At 49.5% G+C, this 24,194-nt stretch overlaps 1 protein-coding gene across 5 annotated transcripts in view; it reads left to right on the top strand.

Annotated features, from left to right (window-relative positions):
- Positions 1 to 542: 542 nt before the first annotated feature.
- TMEM114 (transmembrane protein 114) overlaps positions 543 to 24,194 on the top strand; it is a 45,238-nt gene continuing 21,586 nt past the window's right edge. Inside the window, exons 1-5 of one of the 5 annotated variants that reach the window (XM_032258069.1) lie at positions 543 to 722; positions 1,162 to 1,412; positions 1,716 to 1,796; positions 18,862 to 18,999; positions 21,540 to 22,026. In XM_032258069.1, coding sequence (XP_032113960.1) covers positions 1,193 to 1,412; positions 1,716 to 1,796; positions 18,862 to 18,999; positions 21,540 to 21,772 — 672 coding nt within the window. In that variant the 5' untranslated portion in view covers positions 543 to 722; positions 1,162 to 1,192 and the 3' untranslated portion in view covers positions 21,773 to 22,026. The other 4 variants (XM_032258068.1, XM_032258070.1, XM_032258067.1 and 1 more) reach the window with 4 other exon arrangements.

Raw genomic sequence — 24,194 nt, 5'->3', positions numbered from 1 at the left:
TGATGGCAATAGTGGTGATAGTGATGGTGGTGGTGGTGATGCTGGTGGTGGGGATGGTGATGATGATGGTGGTGGTGATGGCAATGGTGGTGATAGTGATGGTGGTAGTGATGATGGTGTTGGTGATGCTGCTGCTGGTGACGGTGGTGGTCGTGGTGGTGATGGTTCGTCCACGGTGTCGCTGGTGGTGGCTATGATAATGAAGAAAGACTGTGGGGATAGAAATGACACATTCTGAGGACCTGGACTACCTCAGTGCCTTAGAGAACTTTTATGAAAAACGAACGTGCCTTTTCCCATTCTAGTCAGCCCAGACTACACTTGAAGGTGGATTTTGGAGGAAGGGTACTTGGAGCTGGAGGGGCTCTGGAGGTGATTTGCAAACCCATGTGAGACCGTGAGGCCTGCCACGCCCCTCCTTCTTACTGCCCCAGGTGGTCCCAAGGCCGCCTTCCCTTCCACACCCGAAGCCTCCAGCGCTCCAGGGCTGGGGACCGCCCCCATCCACGCTGCGTGCGCACTCGGAGCTTGTCCTTGGCGAGAAGAGCGCAGAGGGTCAAACCACTGCGCCCCGGCCAGAGCTGGAGCTGCGGGAATACCCTAGAGCGCAGGGCTGGGCGTGGGGAGCTGGCAGTGTGGGGCCAAGAAAAAAGGCTGGGGCCAAAAGCCAGAGCCAGAGGCAGAGAGGGAGCATCTGAGAGCGGGAGAAGAGTTCGTGGAGAGTGAGGAAGGGGAATGGAGGGAGTAGGAGTATGGGGAAAAAGAGGATTTTGAAGTGACAGAGTGCGTTGGGCTGGACCTGGAGGGCCCAGGGTGGAGTGAGGCTGAGGAACAACAACGTGGGTTAAGGTGCTGGTGGGGAGGGACTAGGGCTTCCAGGAGGGTCTGAAGGCGGAGGTGGAGGTCAGACGGCACAGGCGAGGGGGTCTGCAGGTAGAACTGGCATTGGAGGCTGGGAGCGAGGACCGGGGCTGAGCAGGGCGCGCATGCAAGTCGGAGCGCGCCGGTGAGGGTCTGAGGGTGCAGCTAGGGTCTGAGCTAGGGCCTGGGGTCCTAAGGACCGGCTTTCAGATCTGAGCTCGGCGGCTCCGCAATGGAGCCGGGAGCCCACGGTGGCCAGCTGCGGGGGGCAGGCATTGACTGTTCTCGCCTCCGCCGCAGGAACCCGCGGCTTGCAGTCCTGGGCTCCACCATGCGAGTGCACCTGGGCGCGCTGGCCGGCGCGGCTGCGCTGACCGGGGCGCTCAGCTTTGTGCTCCTGGCGGCGGCCATCTGCACGGACTTCTGGTACATCATTGACACAGAGCGGCTGGAGAGGAGCGGCCCGGGGGCACAGGACCGGCTGGGGGCCGCCAATCGCAGCCAGCCCGAGCCTCTGAGCTCCCACTCCGGCCTCTGGCGGACCTGCCGGGGTAAGGGTGCACCCCGAGCGCCCCCTGCGCAGTGCCCTGCTCGCCTGGGACCTGTTGCTCGGCGCGCACTCCTCCCCCAAGTCCCTAGAATACAGTGTCTAGGAACTCGGGGGAAGGTGGGAAGAAGGCCGGGGCTGCGAGAGCCCTTCGGAGAGGCTCCCGGCTGCGATCCCAACTGCTCTAGCTCCCCGCACGCCCTCCCCGGGTGGGGTATTTAGGGCAAGCATGGGGGAAAAGCCGCGGACCGGGGCCCTGCGTAGAACTCCAGGGTTTGGCGCCCATGGCTTCCTCCGTCCCATCCAGTCCACAGCCCGTGCACACCGCTGATGAACCCCTTCTGGCTGGAGAACGTGACAGTCAGCGAATCGAGCCGGCAACTTCTCAGTGAGTCCGGGGAGGGTGAGGAGGGAGGGAGCGCCCCTGTCCTAGCCACGGGTTCTGGAGTCTTTCCCCAAACAGCCGGGCTTCCGGGCTAGCGGAGGAGGTGGCTGGGGTGGCATCTGACATCCCAGCCTGAGAACCGAGTGGGTTTGAGAAGCGGTGCGGGGTGTCTCCTGATCCACCTGTAACATTGCATGGTTTAGGGTTCCTTCAGCTCACACTGACCGATGGCTTTCTTTGCACCGTTTTGATTGATGGTTAAGACACAGGCCATGCCCTCAAGGAGCTCAGTGTAGTTGGGGACAAATGTGGAAATGCGTACAGTTCAGAGTGACAAGCAGCGTGAGGAGCGGAAGGCGAGAGTCCCCTGCGGGCACTTAAATTCGCCTGGGGAGGTGTATGGTAAAAGAGAGGTCTCATTCCAGATTCCAAGCCAGCATTGTTTGTATCCTCATTGCTAGAAGAAGGGCTTTGCACTAGTAGGATGCGATAAAAATTTGCATATAAATTTATGATTGGAGCCAGGCAATTAGGAGGCGGGAACAGCCCCTCCTCCCAGGGCCATTGTGTCCCTGTTATTCGTGGTTGGTTCTTAGCACCCAGCTGAACGTCTGGAACTCAGTAAAAGGTGTGAGGACTGAAAGAAGAAAGCAAATGGAATGAAAGAGTGCTTGTGGTGGGAGGAAAATAACAGTTCAATTCATTGAGGCTTGCTACAAGCCAGACATGGAGTGAACTGCTTTTCATGTATATCTTCATTTGATTCCCACAGCCACACCCTATGAAGTTATTAGTATCTCCATTTCTGCCTTTCTCTTTCCAATAAGGAGGCCCAGAAAGGTTCTGTAGGAGGATCTGAGGAGGAAATGAAGACTGAGTTTCATAGACTTTGAAAATGTGGGCAGGTTTTCGTTTTTTTGAGACAGGATGGTGCTCTGTTGCCCAGGCTGGAGTACAGGGGCACGATCTCAGCCCACTGTAACCTCTTCCTCCCAGGTCCAAGCAATTTTCCTGCCTCATCCTCCAGAGTAGCTGAAACTATAGGCACCTGCCACTGCACCCGGCTTTTTTGTATTTCTAGTGCAGTTGGGGTTTCACTACGTTGGCTACGCTGGTCTGGAACTCCTGACCACTGCACTGGTTTACACCTGTAATCCCAGCACTTTGGAAGGCTGAGGTGGGCAGCTCACTTGAGTTTTTCTTTTTAATTAAAAAAAAAATAGAGTTAGGGTCTTACTATATTTCCCAGGCTGGTCTTGAACTCCTGGCCTCAAGTACGTTCCTGCCTTGGCCTCCTAAAGTGTTGGGATTTCAGGTGTGAGCCACAGTGCCTTGCCTTCTCCCTCCACCCAACCCTACCCAGAGACAGAGTCTTGTTCTGTTGCCCAGGCTGGAATACAGTGGCACAATCATAGCTCACTGCAGCCTCAAACTCCTAGGATCAAGCGATCTTCCTGCCTCCGTCTCTCAAAGTGCTGAGATTATAGGCATGAACAGTTTTTGATAGATTTACTGAGGCTGGGGATAAAAAAATAAAGACAAGCGCCTAGCATGGCCCTCAAGGCCTGAGAGGGTCTCTCTCCAGTCCCATTCCCCCCTTGATTCCTTTCTCTCCAGCTGTGCTGGTCTTGGCCAGTTCTTGGAGCCTGCCAAGGTTCCTCCTGCCACAAAGACTTTGCACATGCTGTTCCCTCTACGTGGAATCTCCCCGCTTTTATCCCATCAACTTGACTTGGCTAATTCCCACTCACAGTGCAGGTCGTGTGACTTTTGGGGTGTTTAAATCTGACTCCCTCCTTAGATCGAAAGCTCCATGGGACAGGGGCCATGTCTATCTTGCCACTGCTGAATTCCCAACATTTAGCATAGAACCTGCACATAGTAGGCCATGAGTCAAAGTTTGCTGAACAAACATGTTAGCGAGTGCAAACTATATTACGTCGTAAGTGGAGCTCAATACATGTATTTACTGTATGAATGTGTGGATTTATGGTGAACCAGAACTGTTTCTCTGAAGTCCAGAGGCATGCTCAGAAATATTTAACAACTGGATCTCTGCAAAATTAAAAGAAAAAAAAAAGCCCTGGTTTGTAGCATTTGCCAATTTCTATGGTGCAAAATACTTTCACTATGGCCAATTTCAAGATGTCAGCGTGATGTTACCTGGCTCACAAAATTCTCAGAATCTTAATTGGCTCTTGTGAGTTGTTATGAGTCAGTTCCGACACACTGCTGTGTAAATTCCTGCGGAAGGAGACATCCTCAGACACCTGGAACGTGTGGGAGCTGAGGAAAGGTGGAGGTACCATGTGCTCTGTCCTGAGCCCCAAACTGCACAAGGAGAAACTCTGAGTGTCTCTGAAGCACTGTTTCAAGAATTACAAGAATTTGGCCAGGCACAGTGGCTCATGCCTATAATCCCAGCACTTTGGGAGGGTGAAGCAGGAGGATTACCTGAGGTCAGGAGTTTGAGACCAGCGTGGCCAACATGGTGAAACCCTGTCTCTACTAAAAATACAAAAATTAGCCCAGAGTGGTGGTGCATGCTTATAGTCCCAGCTACTTGGGAAGCTGAGGCACGAGAATCTCTCGAACCTGGGAGGCAGAGGCAGAGGCTGCAGTGCACTGAGATTGCACCACTGTACTCCAGCCTGGGCAACAGAGTAAGACTCTGTCTCAAAAAAAAAAGAAAATCATAAGAATTATTGTCATGGAAGTGAGGGAAATGGGGATCACGTCCCAGCTAAAACCCTTACAGAGGCCTTCTGTGATCCTGGGTTAGGTGTCTTAACCTCTCTGAGTCTCAGTTTTCACATCTGTCAAAATGAGATGTGAACACCATCATGGGATATGGTTAGAATTCCATGAATGGGAATAAAAATGAATGAACCAAATGGACCTTGTCTAGGACCAGTCATGAAGGAATGACTTAACACCAAGGTTGCAGACATATGGTAAGTGCTCAGAAACGTGAGCTCTCCCTCTTGCCCTTCTTTCCAGCCTCCTTCTAGAGGTTGTAACATCTATGGAGTGCTGACCTTTTGCCAAGCTGGGTGTGGGCATTCAGCCGACTTATCACATCTGTGGGTAAATTGGATGGCTAACCACAGTAGGCACTGGGCTGGCTTCCTCTTCAAACTTGACAGTGCAGCAACCCTACTTGTTCCAGGGTTTTGAGAAACAGCAGAACGCACATTCAATCTATTCACTTGTTCACCCTCAGTCCTAGGGCTAACCTGCAGTTTTGCCGCCAATTAGGCAGGTGGACTTGGACGTCTTGTTATTTCGTTATACCTCTGAGCCTCAGGTCCCTCTTGTCCAAAATGAGGATAATTGTCATCTCTTTTTCTAAGGTTATTGTGAGGCTAAGATGAAAGAGTGTATTTAAAGAGCCTAATGTGGTGTCTGGCCTCCGTAAATATGCTGTAAGTGGTAGCTGCTATTATTCCCATTATATCATCTAGAAAAGGGGACAAGCTGCCCCTTCAGACCATGTGCTTCTTGCAAATCACCCCCAGAAAGAGCTTTTTTTCTCCCCAGAATCTCTTTTTCTCCCAAAACGAATTTTGAGTTTGGTCCAAGCTCTTCTATTACATGAAGATCTTTCATTCCTTAAGGACCTGCTGCAGAGGCCATAGAGGAGAAGCCAGTTCACAAGCAGCATGACCGACAAGCAGCAGGCTCTTTAAGTCAGCCTCCTAGACAAATCCTGGTGGGGGCGTATGGGGAGAAACCTTGATTTTTTTCTCTAAGGAAACCCTTGCAGAGAGACCACTTCAGTGCCAAGTAATTCGCTGTATCCCCTGGTAGATGGAGGGCTGTTAGGGAAGTCCCATGATCTAACTCACCTCCTCATGGGGTTTGGTTGTGTCCCCACCCAAATCTCATCTTGAATTGTAGTTCCCATAATTCCCAGGTGTCATGGGAGGGATCTGGTGGGAGGCAACTGAATCATGGTGTGTGTGTGTGGGGGGATCTTTCCTATGCTGTTCTTGTGATAGTAAGTCTCATGAGATCTGATGGTTTTATAAAGGGGAGCTCCCCTGCACAAGCTCTGTGCCTGCCACCATGCAACATATGACTTCACTCCTCATTTGCCTTCAGCCAGGATTGTAAGGCCTACCCAGCTGTGTGGAACTGTGAGTCCATTAAACCTCTTTCCTTTATGAAGTACTCAGTCTCAGGTATGTCTTTTTTTTTTTGAGATGGAATTTTGCTCTTGTCACCCCGGCTGGAGTGCAGTACCACAATCATAGCTCACTGCAGCCTCAACCTCCCAGGCTCAAGCAATTCTGCCTCAGCGTCCCAAGTAGCTGGGACCTCAGATGTACACCATCACACCTAACCACTTTTTGTATTTTTTGGTAGAGACAGGGGACTTGCTATGCTGCCCAGGCTGGTCTGGAACCCCTGGTCTCAAGTGACCCTCCTCCTGCAAAGTGCTGGGATAACAGGCCTGAGCCACTGTGGCTGGCCAGCTGTGTGACTTCTGATGAGTCACCTGCATCCACAAATGGGCTGTCCTAAGATGAGATGAGATCACATAAACAAAGCAGCCAACATAGCCCTGCACATAGTAGGTGCTTAGTGAATGCCTCCTCCTCCTGCTCTAGTTCATATTGCCTCCCCGAGCCTCACACTTTTCACCTGTGAAATAGAGCTAATTATTGCAGCCCCACCAGACTCACTTATTTGCTCAGTATACATTGATTTCATCCTCAGCACTGGGTCAGCTGCCTGGTATAGAACATGATGAGACAGTTGCTATGTGCCAGACACTATTCTGAGCTCTTGGCTTATATCTACTCATTTAATCTTCACAACAGCACAAGAGGCACTATTACTACCATCCTCACTTTGCAGATGAGGCAATGGAGACCTAGGGAGGCTAGGTATGATATCTAAGTTCGCACAGTAACTGGAATTTCTTTTCTTTTTTTCTTTGAGATGGAGTCTCACTCTGTGGCTCAGGCTGGAGTGCAGTGGTGAGATCTCAGCTCACTGCCACTGCCTCTTCCTCCTGGGTTCAAGCAATTCTCCTGAGCCTCCGGCATCAGTCTCCCAAGTAGCTGGGACTACAGATGTGCACCACCATGCCCAGCTAATTTTTGTATTTTTAATAGAGATGGGATTTCACCCTGTTGGCCAGGCTGGTCTCAAACTCCTGACCTCAAGTGATCCCCAGCCTTGGTCTCCCAAAGTGCTGGGATTACAGGTATGAACCACCACACCTGGCCTACTAGCTATTTGCTTCTACTCCATTGAAACAATGCAACACTGAGTATAGTTTCAGTGTAATGTGTGTACATTAAGACTAGAGGCCATGGTAGCCCAGAGCGGCTCCTAGCCCGTTTCTGGGGTTCAGAGTCCTGCTATCCCACACTGCCTCTTTCAGAGAGGGAACCAGAGACCTGCATTACAAGAAGGAACAGCAGGTTCAGAGCCACGAGGCAGGACTGAGCTTGGTGTGTTCCAGAAACAGCAGGAAGGCTGGCGTTTCTGGAGAGTGGTGTGGAAAGTGCTTCTTCAGGGCACTTCCTGTTTTTTTCTGTGTCTTACCTCAGCTGTGTCTCCTAAGGGCCCAGGGGAAAGGCCAGGCTGGCCAGATGGGGACAGCAGACCCAGAGAGGTCAAATGCCTCGTCCAACACAGCATGCCAGTGGTGGAAGCTGAACTGAGAGGACCTGGTCTGGCCTGGCTGTCCTCTGAGGAGGCGAGGCTGGAAAATCACAAGATTGGATTTCCAGTTTTTCTGGGTGCCAGGCTGTTGCAGTGACATGGAAAATTAAAACCAGCCCACCCACAATGCCTGGTGCAAATTGCAGGAGTGGAGGAGGTGAGGGACAGGGCAAGGACTGGGGACATCAATGCGTGAAGAGGCTGCCTGAGCCCAGGCGGGAGGAACTCTCAGTGAGATTTATGCTTAGTGGCGCTGCAGGCAGGTGGGGAGGGAGCAGGTGCCTGTGGATCTTAGCTCCTCTGGTACAAGGGCCTGGGCTTCAGGATGCCTTTCTGGGGTGCCCATTAAAAAATCAAGGCCGGCCGGGCGCGGTGGCTCAAGCCTATAATCCCAGCACTTTGGGAGGCCGAGGCGGGTGGATCACGAGGTCAAGAGATCGAGACCATCCTGGTCAACATGGTGAAACCCCATCTCTACTAAAACTACAAAACATTAGCTGGGCATGGTGGTGCGTGCCTGTAATCCCAGCTACTCAGGAGGCTGAGGCAGGAGAATTGCCTGAACCCAGGAGGCGGAGGTTGTGGTGAGCTGAGATCGCGCCATTGCACTCCAGCCTGGGTAACAAGAGTGAAACTCCGTCTCAAAAAAAAAAAAAAAAATCAAGGCCACATTTGAAACTAACAAAAGTCCATATTTAAAGTAAGTCCACTTCTGGCTGGGCACAGTGGCTCACGCCTATCACACCATTGCACTCCAGCCTGGGTGACAGAATGAGACTCTCTCTCTCTTACACACACACACACACACACACACACACACACACACACACACACACACACTTCTTAATAGCCATCTCAGGCTTTTAAGAAGAAGTTCACCATACCATTTTCAAACAGTGAAAACAAGACACGTACAGCCTCAGTGTTCACAGATGGAGAAATGGCTAGACATTTACAGGTGTGTATCTATTTTATGGAATATTATATAGCCTATAAAAAGAATATACCAGTGCTTATTAATATTAATATTATATAGCCTATAAGGAGAATGTATTAAGATGTATAGTGGAATGAAAAAAGCAAGTTACAGACGATGATGGGTACTAGGATGTCACTTATCATCTGTCCCCAAAGAACCTTCCCAACATTATACCTTTCTTGTGGGTGTATAACAAAAGTTTAAAATGCGCATTTACTGTATGTACCATAAAGAAAGACAAATATACTGCCAATTATGATTGTGAGATGCTGGGGATGGTCAAACATACTCTGTTTTCACATATGTTAAAGTGTGATCAAGACTGGGTGTGGTGGCTCATGCCTGTAATCCCAGCACTTTGGGAGGTGGAGGCAGATGGGTCACTTGAGCTAGCCTGGGCAACATGGTGAAACCCTGTCTCCACCAAGAATACAAAAAATTAGCTGGACATGGTGCCATGCGCCTGTGGTCCCAGCTACTTGCGAGGCTGAAGTGGGGGGTTGCTTGAGCCTGGGAGATGGAGGTCGCAGTGAGCCGAGATAAGGCCCATGACACCTCAGCCTGGATGTCAGAGTGAGACCCTATCTCAAAATAAAAAAAAAGTATGATCAAGTGTGCACTGTAGAATTTGAGAAATATGTAAATATATAGAAAAATTATAAGTGTATAAAAAAACTGGGAACAAGCACATTGAGTCATTTATGGAGTGTCACTCTGGAAAGGAGACGAAGACACAGGGCTTGGGGCTGTGGCCAAGAGGGTCTTTTAAAATTTTTTCTTTTTTAATTTCTTTTGAGATGGAATCTAGCTTCGTCTCCCAGGCTGGAGTGCAGTGGTGCGATCTTGCCTCACTGTAGCCTCTGCCTCCCAGGTTCAAGCGATTCTCCTGCCTCAGCCTCCCAGGTAGCTGGGATTACAGGTGCACGTCACCATGCCCGGCTAACTTTTGCATTTTTAGTAGAGACTGGTTTTCACTATGTTGGCCAGGCTGGTCTCAAACTTTTGGCCTCAAGTGATCCGCCCACCTCGGCCTCCCGAAGTGCTGGGATTACAGGCGTGAGCCGCTGCGCAGGGCCGTGTTTTAATTTTTTTTCTAAGAAGAATTATCACGTGTTGCCGCAAAGCAAGCTCCAAGAGGGCTGCCTGTATGGCTGGATTTCTCATCAGGGTGGCTTGTCGGGCTATCTGTGGCCCTGGCTCACCTCTCCAGCTGCAAGAGCTGAGATATGTGCTACTTCGGATGTCTCCTCCTTCCAGATGTTGGCATTTTCTCTCTCCACTTTTCAGAATCCCTCTCCTACCTCTAGGCTCAGTTAATGCCTCACCATTTTGCCTCCAGATCTCAGCTGAGACCTCCCGCCACTCAGGAAGGCTTTCCTAACTTCCCAAGCTGGAGTACGTGTCTGGAGTCCCCTGACCCCTTTGCACACCTCCTTTGTAATCTCATTCCAACTGACACTCCATGGCCATTGGATCTCGGGGTAATTGATATAAGTTCCTTGAACCTCAATTTTCCCATCTGTGAAATGGGAATTAAAAACTCCAACCTAGTAGGGTGTAAGCTGAAGTTGAGAAAGAGACTTATGCCCACATTCAGTGCTCACAGCTCTTCAAGGTTAGAGTCCAATTGGCAGGTGAGGAAAACGAGGCTTTTGAGCCATGATGAGTGAAGATGTGGTTTGCTTGGGTAAGAGGTGGAGTCAGATTTTGAACCCAGGTCTTTGCTGGTAGACTCCCGCGCCTTCCATATCCTAACAGTGCCTCTTAGAGATCATGAAGATGCAGCCCCCAACCTCCAGGACAAACTCAAGGACACACTTTGATAAAAAACTGAAAAAGCCACTTCCTTCTCAGGCATAACAGGACTGCATAGCGCTGAGCCCTTCCTGAAGTCTCAGTCAGATTGACAAGGTGAGAACATAGAGGCGCTGATATTTCTTCGTTGGGGTAAATGGATCCTGAAACCTTCTTTTGCCAGAGCTTTTGATGTTCCTGGGGTAAGAGACATCCTTCCTCTCTGCTTAAGAGCGCTAACCAGCCTGGGGCTTCCTGACCCTGGTTCCACAAACAAAGTTGTGGAAGCCGGCTTTCCCCACTGAGCAGCTCTCTGAACAGCATGATGATCGAGCAGTCGCAAACACTTTTGTTTTTGGTGTGAACATCTTTGCTTCTTTCTTTTATATGTTTATTTTTTGAGATGGAGTATTGCTCTGTCCTCCAGGCTGGAGTGCAGTGGTGTGATCTCAGCTCACTGCAACCTCCGCCTCCCGGGTTCAAGCAATTCTCCTGCCTCAGCCTCTGGAGTAGCTGGGAATACAGGCACCCGCCACTGTGCCTGGCTAATTTTTGTATTTTTAGTGGAGATGGGGTTTCACCATCTAGGCCAGGCTGGTCTTGAACTCCTGACCTCAGGTGATCCACCCACCTCAGCCTCCCAAAGGGCTGGGATTACAGGTGTGAGCCACCGCACCCCGCCTGCTTCTTTTTTCTTTCTGGGATTGCTTTTCTCTTGATTTGCAACAAAGCATTTTTACATCTGAAATATCTCTGCACTTGGGCACACATATTTACTGTTGATGAAACAATGGCCTGTCAATATTGTATTCCATTTTATTTTCATTTTTTTTTTGAGTCAGAGTCTCACTGTGTCACCCAGGCTGGAGTGCAGTGGTACAATCTTGGCTCACTGCAACCTTTGCCTCCCAGGTTCAGGTGATTCTCCTGCCTCAGTCTCCCTAGTAGCTGGGATTACAGGCCTGTGCCACCATGCCTGGCAGTTTTTGTATTTTTAGTAGAGGCAGGGTTTCACCATGTTGGCCAGGCTGGGCTCAAACTTCTGACCTCAGGTGATCCACCCATTTCAGCCTCCCAAAGTGCTGGGATTACAGGTGTGAGCCACTGCATCTGGCCAACATTTTAATATTATTGGTAATTCCAGCTAATAATTATAGCTATTGTCTATTGAGTTCCTCCTGTATGCCATCCCAGATGTGATACTGTGTGAATGATGTCACTCCCAAAAACATATGGTCATGTCCTAAGCCCCAGTACCTGCGAATGTGACTTATTTAGAAAGAGCATCTTTGTAGGTATATGAAGATTCTCGAGGTGAAATCATCTTGGACTACCTTGGTGGGCCCTAAATCCTATCTATGACAAGTGTCCTTATAAGAGGAGGAGAAGATGGCCATGTGTGGATGGAGGCAGGGATTGGAGTGACGTACCCCCAAGCCAGGGAGCATCACAGATTGCCGCCAGCTCCCAGGAAGGAGAGAGAGGAGGAAGGATTCTCCCATAGGCCCATGAGAGGGAGCAAGGCCCTGCTGATATCTTCATTTTGTGTTTCTGACCTCCAGAACTGTAAGACACTAAATTCCTGTTGCTTAGAAGCCACTCAGTTTGCCTTTATGTGTTACAGCAGCCACAGGAATCTAATACCACACCTGATCCGAGAAGCAGTCCCCGCCACCCCCACCCTCACTGCCCACAAGTTTTTCTGTGTCATCATGCTGACGTCCTTTGTGACACATTACAGCCTGCAATGATCTTTGTTTTCTTGCTTCCTGGCTACTACTGGCTCCTGTTCGGGTCTGAGAACTCTAGGAGGGGAGTGGCCTTGTTCACTGTGGTGTCCCCAGACCCTAGGACATGGCTTGACCCTCACTGGGGACCCCAAGACATTTGTTTCTGAATGAATGCACGTGCTCAGGGTTGAGTTCAGTGCTTTTGAAAACATCGCCGGTGACTCACGCCTGTAATCCCAGCACTTTGGGAGGCTGCGGCGGGTGGATCACCTGAGGTCAGGAGTTTGAGACCAACCTGACCAATATGGTGAAACCGTGTCTCTGCTAAAAAAGAAAAATACAAAAATTAGTTGGGGGTGGTGGCTGGCACCTGTAGCCCCAACTCCTCCAGAGGCTGAGATGGGAGAATTGTTTGGACCCACGAGGCTGAGGTTACAGTGAACTGAGATGGTGCCACTGCACTCCAGCCTGGGCGACAAAGCGAGACTCTGTCTCAAAAATATAAAAAAAAAAAAAGAAAAAAAGAAAGAAAAAGCAATGCTAAACTAGAAAACAACTCTGCAGGGAGGTAGGTCTTAAGTCTTAAATATTTTTAAAGATGAGGAAATGAGGGCTCACAGAGGTGAAGGGGCTTACCTAAGGTACATGGTAAGTAAATGTGTCTGGCTGGCCTCAGACCCAAGAACCCTCTCTTCCAAGACCACCAACAGGGAATGACAGAACTGAGACAGAAATCCAACGTTCAGGAAGTTTGCTTTTGAGTCCAACTTAGTAGCTGCCTCACGTAATTCCTCTCCAGCTGTTAAAGGCAGACATTGCTGGGCACCCTGCTTCAGGGGCCCTGGGAGAAGGAAGGGGCCAATTAGCTATGCGGGGTAGAGGGAGGGGAAGTGGCTCTCAGTGAGGGCTTGAGTGCAAGTCATCTGTTATGGCTCCTGTCAAGATGAATATGGTCCATCTCCACTTCTCAGATGAGAAAACCGAAGCTCAATGAGACACACGTCCAAAGTCACATGGCCAATGAGAACCACACTCAGGTCTCACACTCCACTCTTTCCTCTAAAATTCAGTGCCTCAAGTGGATAGCCTGTGATCATGTTACTTACCTGGCTTCTCTGAATTAACACATGGCTAAGTCTCTTAAGACCCACTTTCACCTGCTACAACAGCAACTTATGTCCACATCTGAACTTGCTTTCTGAGTTGTAAGTTCCAAGGGGGTGGGACATGTGTCTGATTCACCCTTGTACCTCTACAATACCCATCCCCAAATATTGCACCTATTAGATGCTCAGCAAATACTCAATTTCCTTCCTTTCTCTCCTCCCTCCCTCCCTTCTCTTCATTCCCATTCTCATGCACTAACTCAGCCATCTATTGCACAAGGAGCATGTACACATTCTAGGTTCTGTGCTGCAAGTTACCGGGCATTCAGGGATGTGCAAGAACACATCACAAGAAGGACGTTTTCCAGGTCTTGCTGGCCTTTGATTCCTGCCCCCTCTGTCCTGCTCCATTTTATCTTCCCTCCTCGTCTGTGCCTGGGACACCCCCTGGCCCCTGTCAATGCCCTCTGCCTAGAGATCACCAGGGACACTCCTGCAGTGCAATTTGGGGTTTACTGCTTATTACCACAAAGGAGAACACACACCATAGGGAGCTGTGGGTGTCTCAGTAAGAGTTGCTGAATCCACTTACTGGATTCAGGCTTTGACGAGGTGACTTTGGAGGGTCTGAGGAAGTGGAGGTTGCTCTGGACTAGGTAATACCAGGAAGTGGAGACAATTTTGTGACCAAATATCTCAATCTTATCTATAGGGAGGCAGACTAGCTGTGATTGAGCAAGTAGGAACACTCATGTTAGCTGGAGAAGGGGCTGTTTGGTAATTTGTGGGCGCCACAGAGACCTTGTTTTCACCTGTGCTTAGGCAGTCTGTGAAGTGGCCTTGCTGGGTCTCATTGTATCGTAGTCTCTGATGACCTCATGTGATGCCGGAATGCCGAGAGATTCCATCCAGAAAAACACTGCAATCTAGCTACGAGTGCCACGCCAGTTCCCAGGAGCTGGAAACTGTTTCTTTGTCTCCATCACAGGGGATCATTAGAGGCTTATTGATGAATGGGAATCAGGTCTCACGGCCTCAGATCTGTTTGGTTGTAACAGGCTTTTCATATTACCAAAAGCTTTGCAAGATTTCAGGCACATTATTTCGTTTAGATACCCCAATACAAGGCTAAGAAACAATAACACTTATTGGGCTTATGACGTGACCAGCACTATTCTGAGAAGTTTGTCCATTCTATCTCATCTTCAATACACAATCCTGTGAAGTGCATACTGTTAGTATTCCCATTTAGCTGATGAGAAAACTGAGGCTTGAATGTTATAAGGTAACTTACCAAAGGCCCCTCAGCTGGAAGTGACAGAGCTGACATTGGAACCCTGGTGAGCATAGGTGGCAGGTGTTACGGAAATGTTTACCAAAACAATAAATGGAGAAGTGGTAACCAGTGGTCCTGGTTTGTTCTGCCTGGTTCCTGCAGACGCCTATGGTCATGGTAGATAATTTAATACAGTTGATGATTATTTCATTCTCAAAAGTGTGGTTTGGATGGTTAATTATATAGATACTCAGTCAACAAGCCTGCAAGAGAGGAACTGTCTGTGACTTATTTATGACCTCAAACCAGTGCTCAGCACGGAGCTGGACTCACAGCAGACACTCTTAATACGTTTGCTGAATTTAATAAGTTCTGGGAGATCAATGGGCAGGTGCTTTCACTCTTGTTTTGCAGAAGAGGCTCAGGATGGTCCAGTCATTTGTCCCAAGTCACACAGCTTGCATGTCACAGACTCTTATTAATTGGTCTTTTGACTGTAACTCTTCACTAACTAATATCCACCACTTCCCGATAGCCCAGACCACCTCCCCAAAATTGGTGATCAATATTATTTTTATCATATCCACATTCTGAAGAGGAGTATCTTCCCCAAGTGCATTCTGAGATGTGGTGACAGATGGGAACATCTCCAAGGAGAACAGAACTCAGAATCAATATTCATGTTCCAAAACCACAATCCGGGGGAAAAAATAGAGCAAAGAATAGGGCACACACCCAAAGAAAGCCAAACCTAGTTTCAGCAGGAGATTTTACAGTTCCCTCATGGGGTGCCTGTGCTTACCCAGACGTTTAATTGAACGTGGATGTCAGCGCGACTGGGGAACTCACATGGGGCCGCTGTGGCTGCATCAACTCTGGGAAACCTCATTAATTTCTGAATGAGAAATGATCTCCTTTCTCGGCCACAGTCTGGAGATGATGGCGTGCGGGGGATGGGATTTAAAGGACTAGGTTTTTGCATGAGTTTGGTACTTCCCTGCCCAAGATTTTTCCTTTTAAAAGAAAGAAAGGAAGGAAGACTACAGAGAGTCAGCTCGGCCACAGAGACCCCCACCCGGGTGGCACTAAAGGAACCGAGAGGCAGACCCCCAGATAGAACAGCAGAGTGGGTCTATCCTGGAGGCCAGCAGTCTTCAGGGCTGAGAGCCTCAGGAGCTGACAGCATTTCAGGCTGAGGGTCTCAAGTAGAAGCTGACCCACGCATTTATTCTCTCTGAACAGGTGATTATTATCAACAAATGGATGTTGAGTATTTTATCTTAACACAAAATATGCCAAGTAGGCAGCTGGTGCCTGCTTACCACTGATCACAGACAAACTAAAAAGTATTTCCCACGAGGGAGCCATGGAGACAGGGTCAGGTATCTTAAAGAATTGTTTTAGCTTGTGTATGATACGTATATATTGTCCTGCCACTTTGGAATGTCACAAGTACTTTTCTACTTTGTGGCGGCTGTGTGTGGGTGGGGAGTGGTGGTGGCTAGGCTTTCCTTGCCATTTTTCTTCCTAGCAAACAATATATTCCATCATACACTCAGCATTTCTCAATATTCATACACTTAGCATTTCTCAACAACTTAACATTTCTCAACAAAAGACCATCAGTCTCATCCCCTGTAATCGTATTTCATCCCACAACAGCACTGGGAAGAAGTTCAGTCTTGTTTCCTTGACTCACCAAAGTCAGTGCCCCTTGAGGGATTGAAGGCCAAGTGATTTTGTCACAGTGGAGGTCACAGACCAGATTGTTGTTATCAGAATCTTTAGTATTATCATTTATTTAGTGCCTACTCTATAGGACACAGCACTGAACATTGTGCTACATTGCCCCGTGTTGCCCTATGGTCTTTACAAGTATTCTTTTTTTTTTTTGAGATGAAGTCTTGCTCCTGTCACCCAGGTTGTAGTGCAATGCCATGATATCAGCTCACTGCAACCTCTGCCTCCCGAGTTCAAGCGAGCCTCCTGCCTCAGCCTCCCGAGTAGCTGGGATTACAGGTGTCTGCCACCACACCTGGCTAATTTTGTATTTTCAGTAGAGACAGTGTTTCTCCATGTTGGTCAGGCTGGTCTCAAACTCTGGACCTCAGGTGACCTGCCCGCCTCCGCCTCTTAAAGTGCTGAGATTACAGGTGAGAGCCACCACACCCGGCCTTTTTTTTTGAGACAAAGTCTTGCTCTTTGCTCTTGTCACCCAGGCTGGAGTGCAATGGTAGGATCTCGGCTCACTGCAACCTCCACCTCCCGGGTTCAAGTGATTCTCTTGCCTCAGGCTCCTGAGTAGCTGGGATTACAGGCACCTGCCACCATGCCCAGCTACATTTTTTTTATCTTCAGTGGAGACAAGGTTTCACTATGTTGGCCAAGCTGGTCTTTAACTCTTGACCTCGGGCAATCCATCTGCCTCATGCTTGCAAAGTGCTCAGACGATGGCATACAAGCGTTATAGTTCTGTGAGCTGTATACTTCTACCTCCATTTCATAAAGAGCAGAAATGGAGTTTCTGAGTAATTAAATGACATGCCAAGTACCCCACAGTCAGCCTGAAATCAAGTGCAAAAATAATCTGGCTCTGAAGTCTATATTTTTCATCACCAGGAGGTCCTCTCTCAGGCTTCCTCAGTGTTATTTCCTAGAAATTGCCATAGTTTTCCTGCCTGAAAGCCACACTGTCTACCTCAAAATTCACTCATTGATTCATTCATTCAAGACATTGGTCAACATATATCTGTTCAGCACTTACCATGTCCCAGAGCCTCTGCTAGAAACTCAGTGATACAGTCGTGCGTGGCAAGATCTTCCTTGTCCAGGAACTCACGTCCTGTAGGGTGAAACATAAAAGTGACTAAGATACCCTCAACACTAGGTAATAAACACCCGTCCCTACGGGGTGCTGAGGAGGCACAGAGGAAGGGCACTTGTTTGTGTGGACAGTGGTGAATGCCGTGTAAGGAAAGACTTCCCAGGACAAATGATGCTTAGCTCGTACTGAAGGATGAGAAGAAACTATTTATTTTCATAACTATCCTATTGCCAAAAGGATTTAAGATGCTTGGCACCCAGCTCATAGCAAACAACCAATACACATGTGGCAAATGAATGGATTAAAAACAAAAACAAAAACAACTTTGCACTTGCTTCTCTTTTTTCTTTGGCTCCTGGGAAGGTCAGAGCCAACGTAGTGGCAGAGGTACAGACCTTGAGACCTTAGACTTCCCTCCTTTCTTCTTTTTCTTCCCCCATTCACCCCCAACCATGGATGTTGACCTTCATGTCTTTCATTCTTTTTGACTTCCTGATTTTTTTCGGTGGTATTAATATTTATCTTTGACTATTTCGGGCTGGGAGGTCTCAAGAAATGGCCCCAGATCCTATTAGAGAGGGGACAAGAGAAATATATTCACTGCAGGACTCTTCTCCAGGTAGATCTGTTTGGCTCTGGGGGGGCGGGCGGGGAGGCAGCATCTCTTCCTTCACTTTGGTTATCCCACACAGCACATGGCCTTCATGCCCTGAAAGGAGCAGTGTCCCCTTTAGTTCTCTCATTGCCCAAAGCCCTTCATCCACAGAGTCCCTGCTCCCCCATCCCATCCAAAAAGCCTGCATGATGCATGAAGTTGCTGGCAAAAGCTTTAAACAAAACAAAACCCAAAAAGCTTGCATGAGGCTCCTCCTTGTGGCGACAAATATGTTCTTGTAGAGAACGGGGCCAGCACTCTGGTCAGTGAAGCCAGCCTGGAGATAAGGTAACTTATAACTGATCAGCAAGTGCTGGCCCCAAAATGCCATGCTAAGGAACACAGTGATTTTTAGATCTCTTAAGGTCCCATGACTGTGGAGACAGAGCCAAGGCACAAACGACTGGCAGCCACCCCAGGCCCAGGTTCTCCCTAACACCCCAGTCTTGCAATGAGTAATTCGTGATGTGTGTGGTCATCTGCACTGCGGCTTCCCTCTTGTTAGAAGCCAGTTCTGGCGGGGCACGGTGGCTCACACCTATAATCCCAGCACTTTGGGAGGCCAAGGCAGGAGGATCACTTGAGCCCAGGAGTTTGAGACCAGCCTGGGCAACATATTAAGACCTCATCACTACCAAAAAAAAAAAAAAAAAAAAAAAATCAGCTGGGTGTGGTGGTGCACACCTGCAGTCCCAGCTACTTGGACAGCTGAGGTGAAAGGTTTCCTTATGCCCAGGAGGTCAAGGATGTAGTGAGTCGTGGTGGTGCCAGCGTACTCCAGCCTGGGCGACAGAGCAAGATCCTGCCTCAAAAGCAAAACAACAAAGCACACACCCTTGCACATGAGTCTCAACCACTGTTGTTGTGGTCATCATCATCATCATCAACAGTAGAAGTAATAATCATAGGGGCAGTGACAGGGTGGATTTTCCCCAGCTCTAGTAGGTGCTGGGGAAGTGTTTGTTGATTGAATGAAGGACGTTAGTAACTCTCCTCTGTCTGGTGTCCTCTCTGTCTCTTCTAAGCCATGCATGGGACGTTTGTGATTCTGCTGCCGCTCAGCCTTATCCTGATGGTTTTTGGGGGGATGACAGGGTTTTTGAGCTTCCTCCTCCAAGCTTACCTCCCACTCCTGCTCACCGGAACTGTGTTCCTCTTTGGAGGTAGGTGCCTACCCTGCCTGGGACTCTGGCTTGTGGTTGGGGGTGGACGGTGGGTACTGTGTATGAACCCTCAACAAAGGAGGGAGCTCCCAAGGCCCCTTGGGGTTCACTTGGAAGAGATGAGTGGTTTTCAGCCCAGAATCACCTAGTTTCTGGTTCAAAGACAGGGACCATACAGAGGGAGCAGCTTCCAAGAATCCTTTTCATTACTTCACCAAAGAGGCCGCAGGTACTGTCTTTGCCCGAACTTGTGACAGCTTCCAGCTTTAGGGCCCTGAGCTGGCAAGAAACACTTGCTCTAGCCACCCTCATTCTCTTCTGCTGATCAGCCCCTCTGATAGATACTTACGGAGTCCAGCTCGGCCGTAGAGACCCCCACCCAGGTGGTGATGAAGGCATTGAGAAGCAGACACCCAGATACAACAGCAAAGTGGGTCTAACTGGGGGACCAGCAGCCTTCTGAGCTGAGAATCTCAGGGGCCGATAGCATTCCAGGCTGAAAGCCTGGAGCAGACGCTGACCCACGCATTTATTCTCTCTGAACAGGTGATCATTATTAACAGACAGATGTTCCGTATTTTCTCACAACATAAAATATGCCGAGTAGGCAGCTGGTGCCCGTTTACCACTGATCACAGACAAACTAAAAAGTATTCCCCACGAGGCAGCCACGGGGACAGGGTCAGATGTCCCGAGCTTAAAGAATTGTTTTAACCGGCGTATGATATTTATATATTGTCCTGCCACTTTAGAATGCCCCAAGTAGTTTTCTATTTGGGGAGGTGGGGGGCAGCTAAGTTTTCCTTGTCATCGTTCTTCCCAGCAAACAATATATTCCATCATACACTCAGCATTTCTCAACAGATGCTGCTTTGATTGACTAAAAAACGGGCATGTCCAGGCACAGAAAGACACCTCATGATCTCTTTCTATGTAGAATCTAGAAGAGTCAAATTCACAATAACAGAGAATGGAGCAGCGGTCACCAAACTCATAGAAACAGAGAGTGGAACAGGCGGGGGGCAGGATTTCAGGGCAAAAGGAGGAAGTCCAGTGATCTGTGGGGCATGATGGTGACAGCAGTTAACAGCAGCATATTGAGTTCTCGAAAATCGTTGAGAGTAGATTTTAGTTTTCACCACACACAACAGAAATGCTAAGTGTGTGAGGCCATGCCTGTGTTGAATAGCTTGACTCAGTCCACAGTATGCACACACATCAAACCCTCATGCTGCGCACCAAAATACATGCAATGTTTTACTTGTCAATTAAACAGCAGCACACACAAAAACAAGATAAATCAAAACAATAGATTGATAGACAGTGGCAGGCTAACACCATGGCTTGGTGCAGTGGACCGGGGTTTTGAAAACTGGGACTCATCACATGGCTGGCTGCTTTACGGCTCCCCGTGCCCTAGTGTATTTGGGATGTTCCTCATTTAAGAAGAACACAGCAGTGATGTCATGCACACTTTCCCACAGAGGGGAAAAAACAAAAGGGATGCCTGGGGGTGAACATACTGCAAAGGTTCATCCCCTCCAGCCACTCACAATTATTATAATACTGGCATTAATAGTTCACCCAAATGACAAATTCTCCAAACCAGCACTGCCTGGTTGAAGTTTCTGGGATGGTGGAGAATTTCCCTAACCTGTGATGTGCGTCGGGAGCTGCAAACCAGGCTGGGGCAGCTAGTGCTCATGGGGGCGCTGGGCTGTTAACTTTACTTCAATTAATTAACTTAAATTTAAATAGCCACGTGTAACTGGCCAGTGGCTACTGTACTGGACAATGCGGCTCAAATCTAATACCTGTGGAGAACCACCATGGACCAGGCACTGTTCTAGGTGCTGGGGAATTGAAAATGAGCCAACTCATGGGTGTGTCTGCCCTCTGGAAACTCACAGGCCCCTGGGGAGACAGACGTTAGTTAAATAATAACATAAATATGCCTGTAATCCCAGCACTTTGGGAGGCCGAGGCTGGTAGATCACTTGAGGTCAGGAGTTTGAGACCAGCCTGGCCAATCCGGTGAAACCTCGTCTCTACTAAAAACACAGAAATTAGCCAGGCATGGTGGTGGGCGCCTGTGGTCCCAGGCACTCGGGAGGCTGAGGCAGGAGAATAGCTTGAACCCGGGAGGTGGAGGTTGCAGCAAGCGGAGATCATACCACTGCACTCTAGCTTGGGAGACAGAGCGAGACTGTCCAAAAAAAAATCACAAACAAATGCGAAGTTGCACCTGTGGCCGCGGCAGTGATGGACAGCTGTATGGAGCTGTGGAATCACTGCTCGGGCAAGTCCAGGAATCGAAGCATGAGCTGAGATCTGTGGGGAGAGTAGGAGTTGCTGATGGCAGGCGGAGAAGCAGGGGTGAGCGCCTCCAGCGAGGAGACCAGCACGTGCAAAGGTCCTGTGGCAGGAAGGAGTGAAGCCGCTGAGCAGTGTGGCTGGGCAGGGTGAGGAGGAGGAGGAGGAGGGAGTGCTGGGTGGGAGAGGGCGGGGGTTGATCTGCTCTCCCTTTGCCATCCCTGCAGCCATGGTGACCCTTGCTGGGATCAGCATCTACATAGCGTATTCAGCCGTCGCCTTCCGGGAGGCGCTTTGTCTACTGGAGGAGAAGGCCCTCCTGGATGAGGTGGACATCCACTTCGGCTGGTCCCTGGCCCTGGGCTGGATCAGCTTCATCACCGAGCTGCTCACCGGGGTGACCTTCCTGGCAGCAGCCCGCGAGCTCAGCCTGAGACGAAGGCAGGACCAGGACATATGAGCCTGGGCGCTGGGTGGAGGAGGGGAGGGAGGGGCTTGGCCCCAGAGCTTCATCGACTCATCTCCATGGGCTGTGTGGCCTCTTCTTCCTCAAAGGCCACTCGGGGAGGCCAGGTGACCCCCCCCAAATCCCAGTGGACTAAGCTCGGGGTCTGGCTGTTATCTTAGTGCCTGTGTGCTCATGTCCATGTGTGTCTGTGTGGCCTGGCTGACCCAAACTGCTTCACAGGAAATAAAAATGATGTCTTAATGACACACAGAGCTTTACAGAGTGCAAGGTCCTGGCAACCCCTCTCACTTCGTTTCCTCCTCACCCATGCCCCTTGGATCAGCTCCTTGGTGGGTCTGGGAAAGGGAGAGGGTGCCCCACCTCCTGGGCCTGTAACGCGTTGAGCTCTCTCTGGGGAGCTTTGGCCTGGAGTTCCTTTTGTTCTAAAATAACTCTCATGACATTGGCTTTCTACAGGGTCGGGTGGTTGGGTTAGGTCTACAATATGAAGCTGCAGGACTCCTAAGAGGTCGGCCGATTGATAGAGCACTCTTCAGGATGAATCATACCTTTTCCGTCCTCCGCAGAAAAATCCATCCCTGCTTTCATCCTGGGTGTTCTGCCCCTGGGAACGGGCTCCACATCTGGGTCCCTTGGGGCAGTGCTGTTCACATTTAGCGTGCCCAAGACCCTATGGGCTTGTTGGTACTCACAGGCTGATGCCACCCCCAGGGTGTCTGAGCCAGGAGGCCTGGGTGAAACCCAAGAACTCACATTTCTAGCTAGCTTCCGGGAGATGCTGAGGCTTCTGAACCAAGCCACCCTTTCCATAAATGCTGAGCCAGGGCATTTGTTAAGTGACAGGGAAGGGTTGTCACCTTGCTGCACTTAGAATCACCTGGGTATCCTCCAAAAATTCTACTGCTCTGGCTGCATCTTTGATCTGATATTCTCTAGGGATGGAGTCCAGGTGTCAGTGTCTTTTAAGAGCTCTCCAGGCAATTCTAGCCCCATACCGTGGCTGAGATGCTGTTCCTGTAGGATTCCGAGTCATGAGACGGAGGGGGAGGGCCTGAGGAGCCTTCAGCTTAGGAAAGTCTCTGGGAAGTGCTGATGGTTTGGGGAATACTGGTGTGGATTAAAAGATGACAACACCATTATCAACAATATAACATCATTTTCATCACAACATCATCATCGCCATGACTCAGCATTGTCTTCATCATAGCTGACACCCACTGAATACTTTCTAGGCACCTGAGCTATTCTCCATGCCAGTCAATCAGTCAGTCACTCAACAAACACCCAATGGAAGGCCAGTACACACCAGCAACTAGGGGGCAGTGATTCCTCCAGACCCAGCCCTTGCTCTCTGGGGTGCCACATGGTTGAGGAGAGAGACATATGAAACATGTAGCCCATGATGAGGACAAAGCAAAGCAAAGCAAAGCGGGGGTAGATAAGCAAAGCGGGGTACAGATGAGGAAACTGAGGCACCAGCAGGTTAACATAACTGGACTAAGGGCATAAGGAGAAAAAGGGATGCAAATGGGAGTAAAATTCAGAACTACCTGGTCCCAAGATGGTCCTCTGCCAACTCCCACCAACGCCTGTGCTTCTTTACTGGCTCTCTGTTCCTGGGTTCAGGATGTTGCTGTGACGTCCGGTCTAATCTGGAACGGCGTAAATGGAGTGCATTACTCACAAGGCCCCACAGGAGTAAAGGTTTGCTAGGCTGAGGAAAAGAAAGTTTTTGCTAAGTGAGGACACCGTACTACCGAAAGGACGGTCTCTGCTTCCATCTGCTGGTCATATTGTGGAACTGCACCAGAGGCAGGATTTGATTTCCAAATTAGTTTCAGCCCACCTAGCGCCCGGTGCTGGATTAAACACTGCAGGGTAGGGGTCCTCAGCTGGGGCAATTCTCTCCCCCACCTGACGTTTGGAATGTTTGGAGACAGTTTCCGTTGTTCTGAGTGCGTGTGGGGAGTCGTATTACTGGCATCTCCAGCGGGAAGAGGCCAGGGATGCTGCTCAACATCCTATGATGCTGAGGACATCGGGTCCCACATGTCCACTGTGGGAAATGCTGAGACACTGCTAAGCCAGCAACAGTGAACAATAACAAGCCAAAACTCCAGGAACAGACAACATAGAAGACTCTCATTCATTTGCCCAGCCATCATGCATTCAATAAGTGCCTGTGACACCTACTATGTGTCAGAGACTATTCCAGGGACTGGGGACACAAGAGTGGGGATGGCCAAGAAGATCCTCACCCTTCCTAGCTCTTATGGGAACAGATGATAAGCACAGGAACCCATAATCCATCTGAGAGATTCAGACAGTGATTAGTATTACGAAGAAAACAAAACGGTGATGAGGCTGGGTTTGATGGCTCACAGCTGTAATCCCAGCACTTTGGGAGGCTGGG

This window comes from Sapajus apella, unplaced genomic scaffold (assembly GCF_009761245.1).
Source record: "Sapajus apella isolate SASKATOON/1434 unplaced genomic scaffold, GSC_monkey_1.0 scaffold99, whole genome shotgun sequence".
Classification (NCBI taxonomy): Eukaryota; Metazoa; Chordata; class Mammalia; order Primates; family Cebidae; genus Sapajus; species Sapajus apella.
Note: the sequence above shows the minus strand (reverse complement) of the source record. Positions and strands in the feature narration are given on the sequence as shown.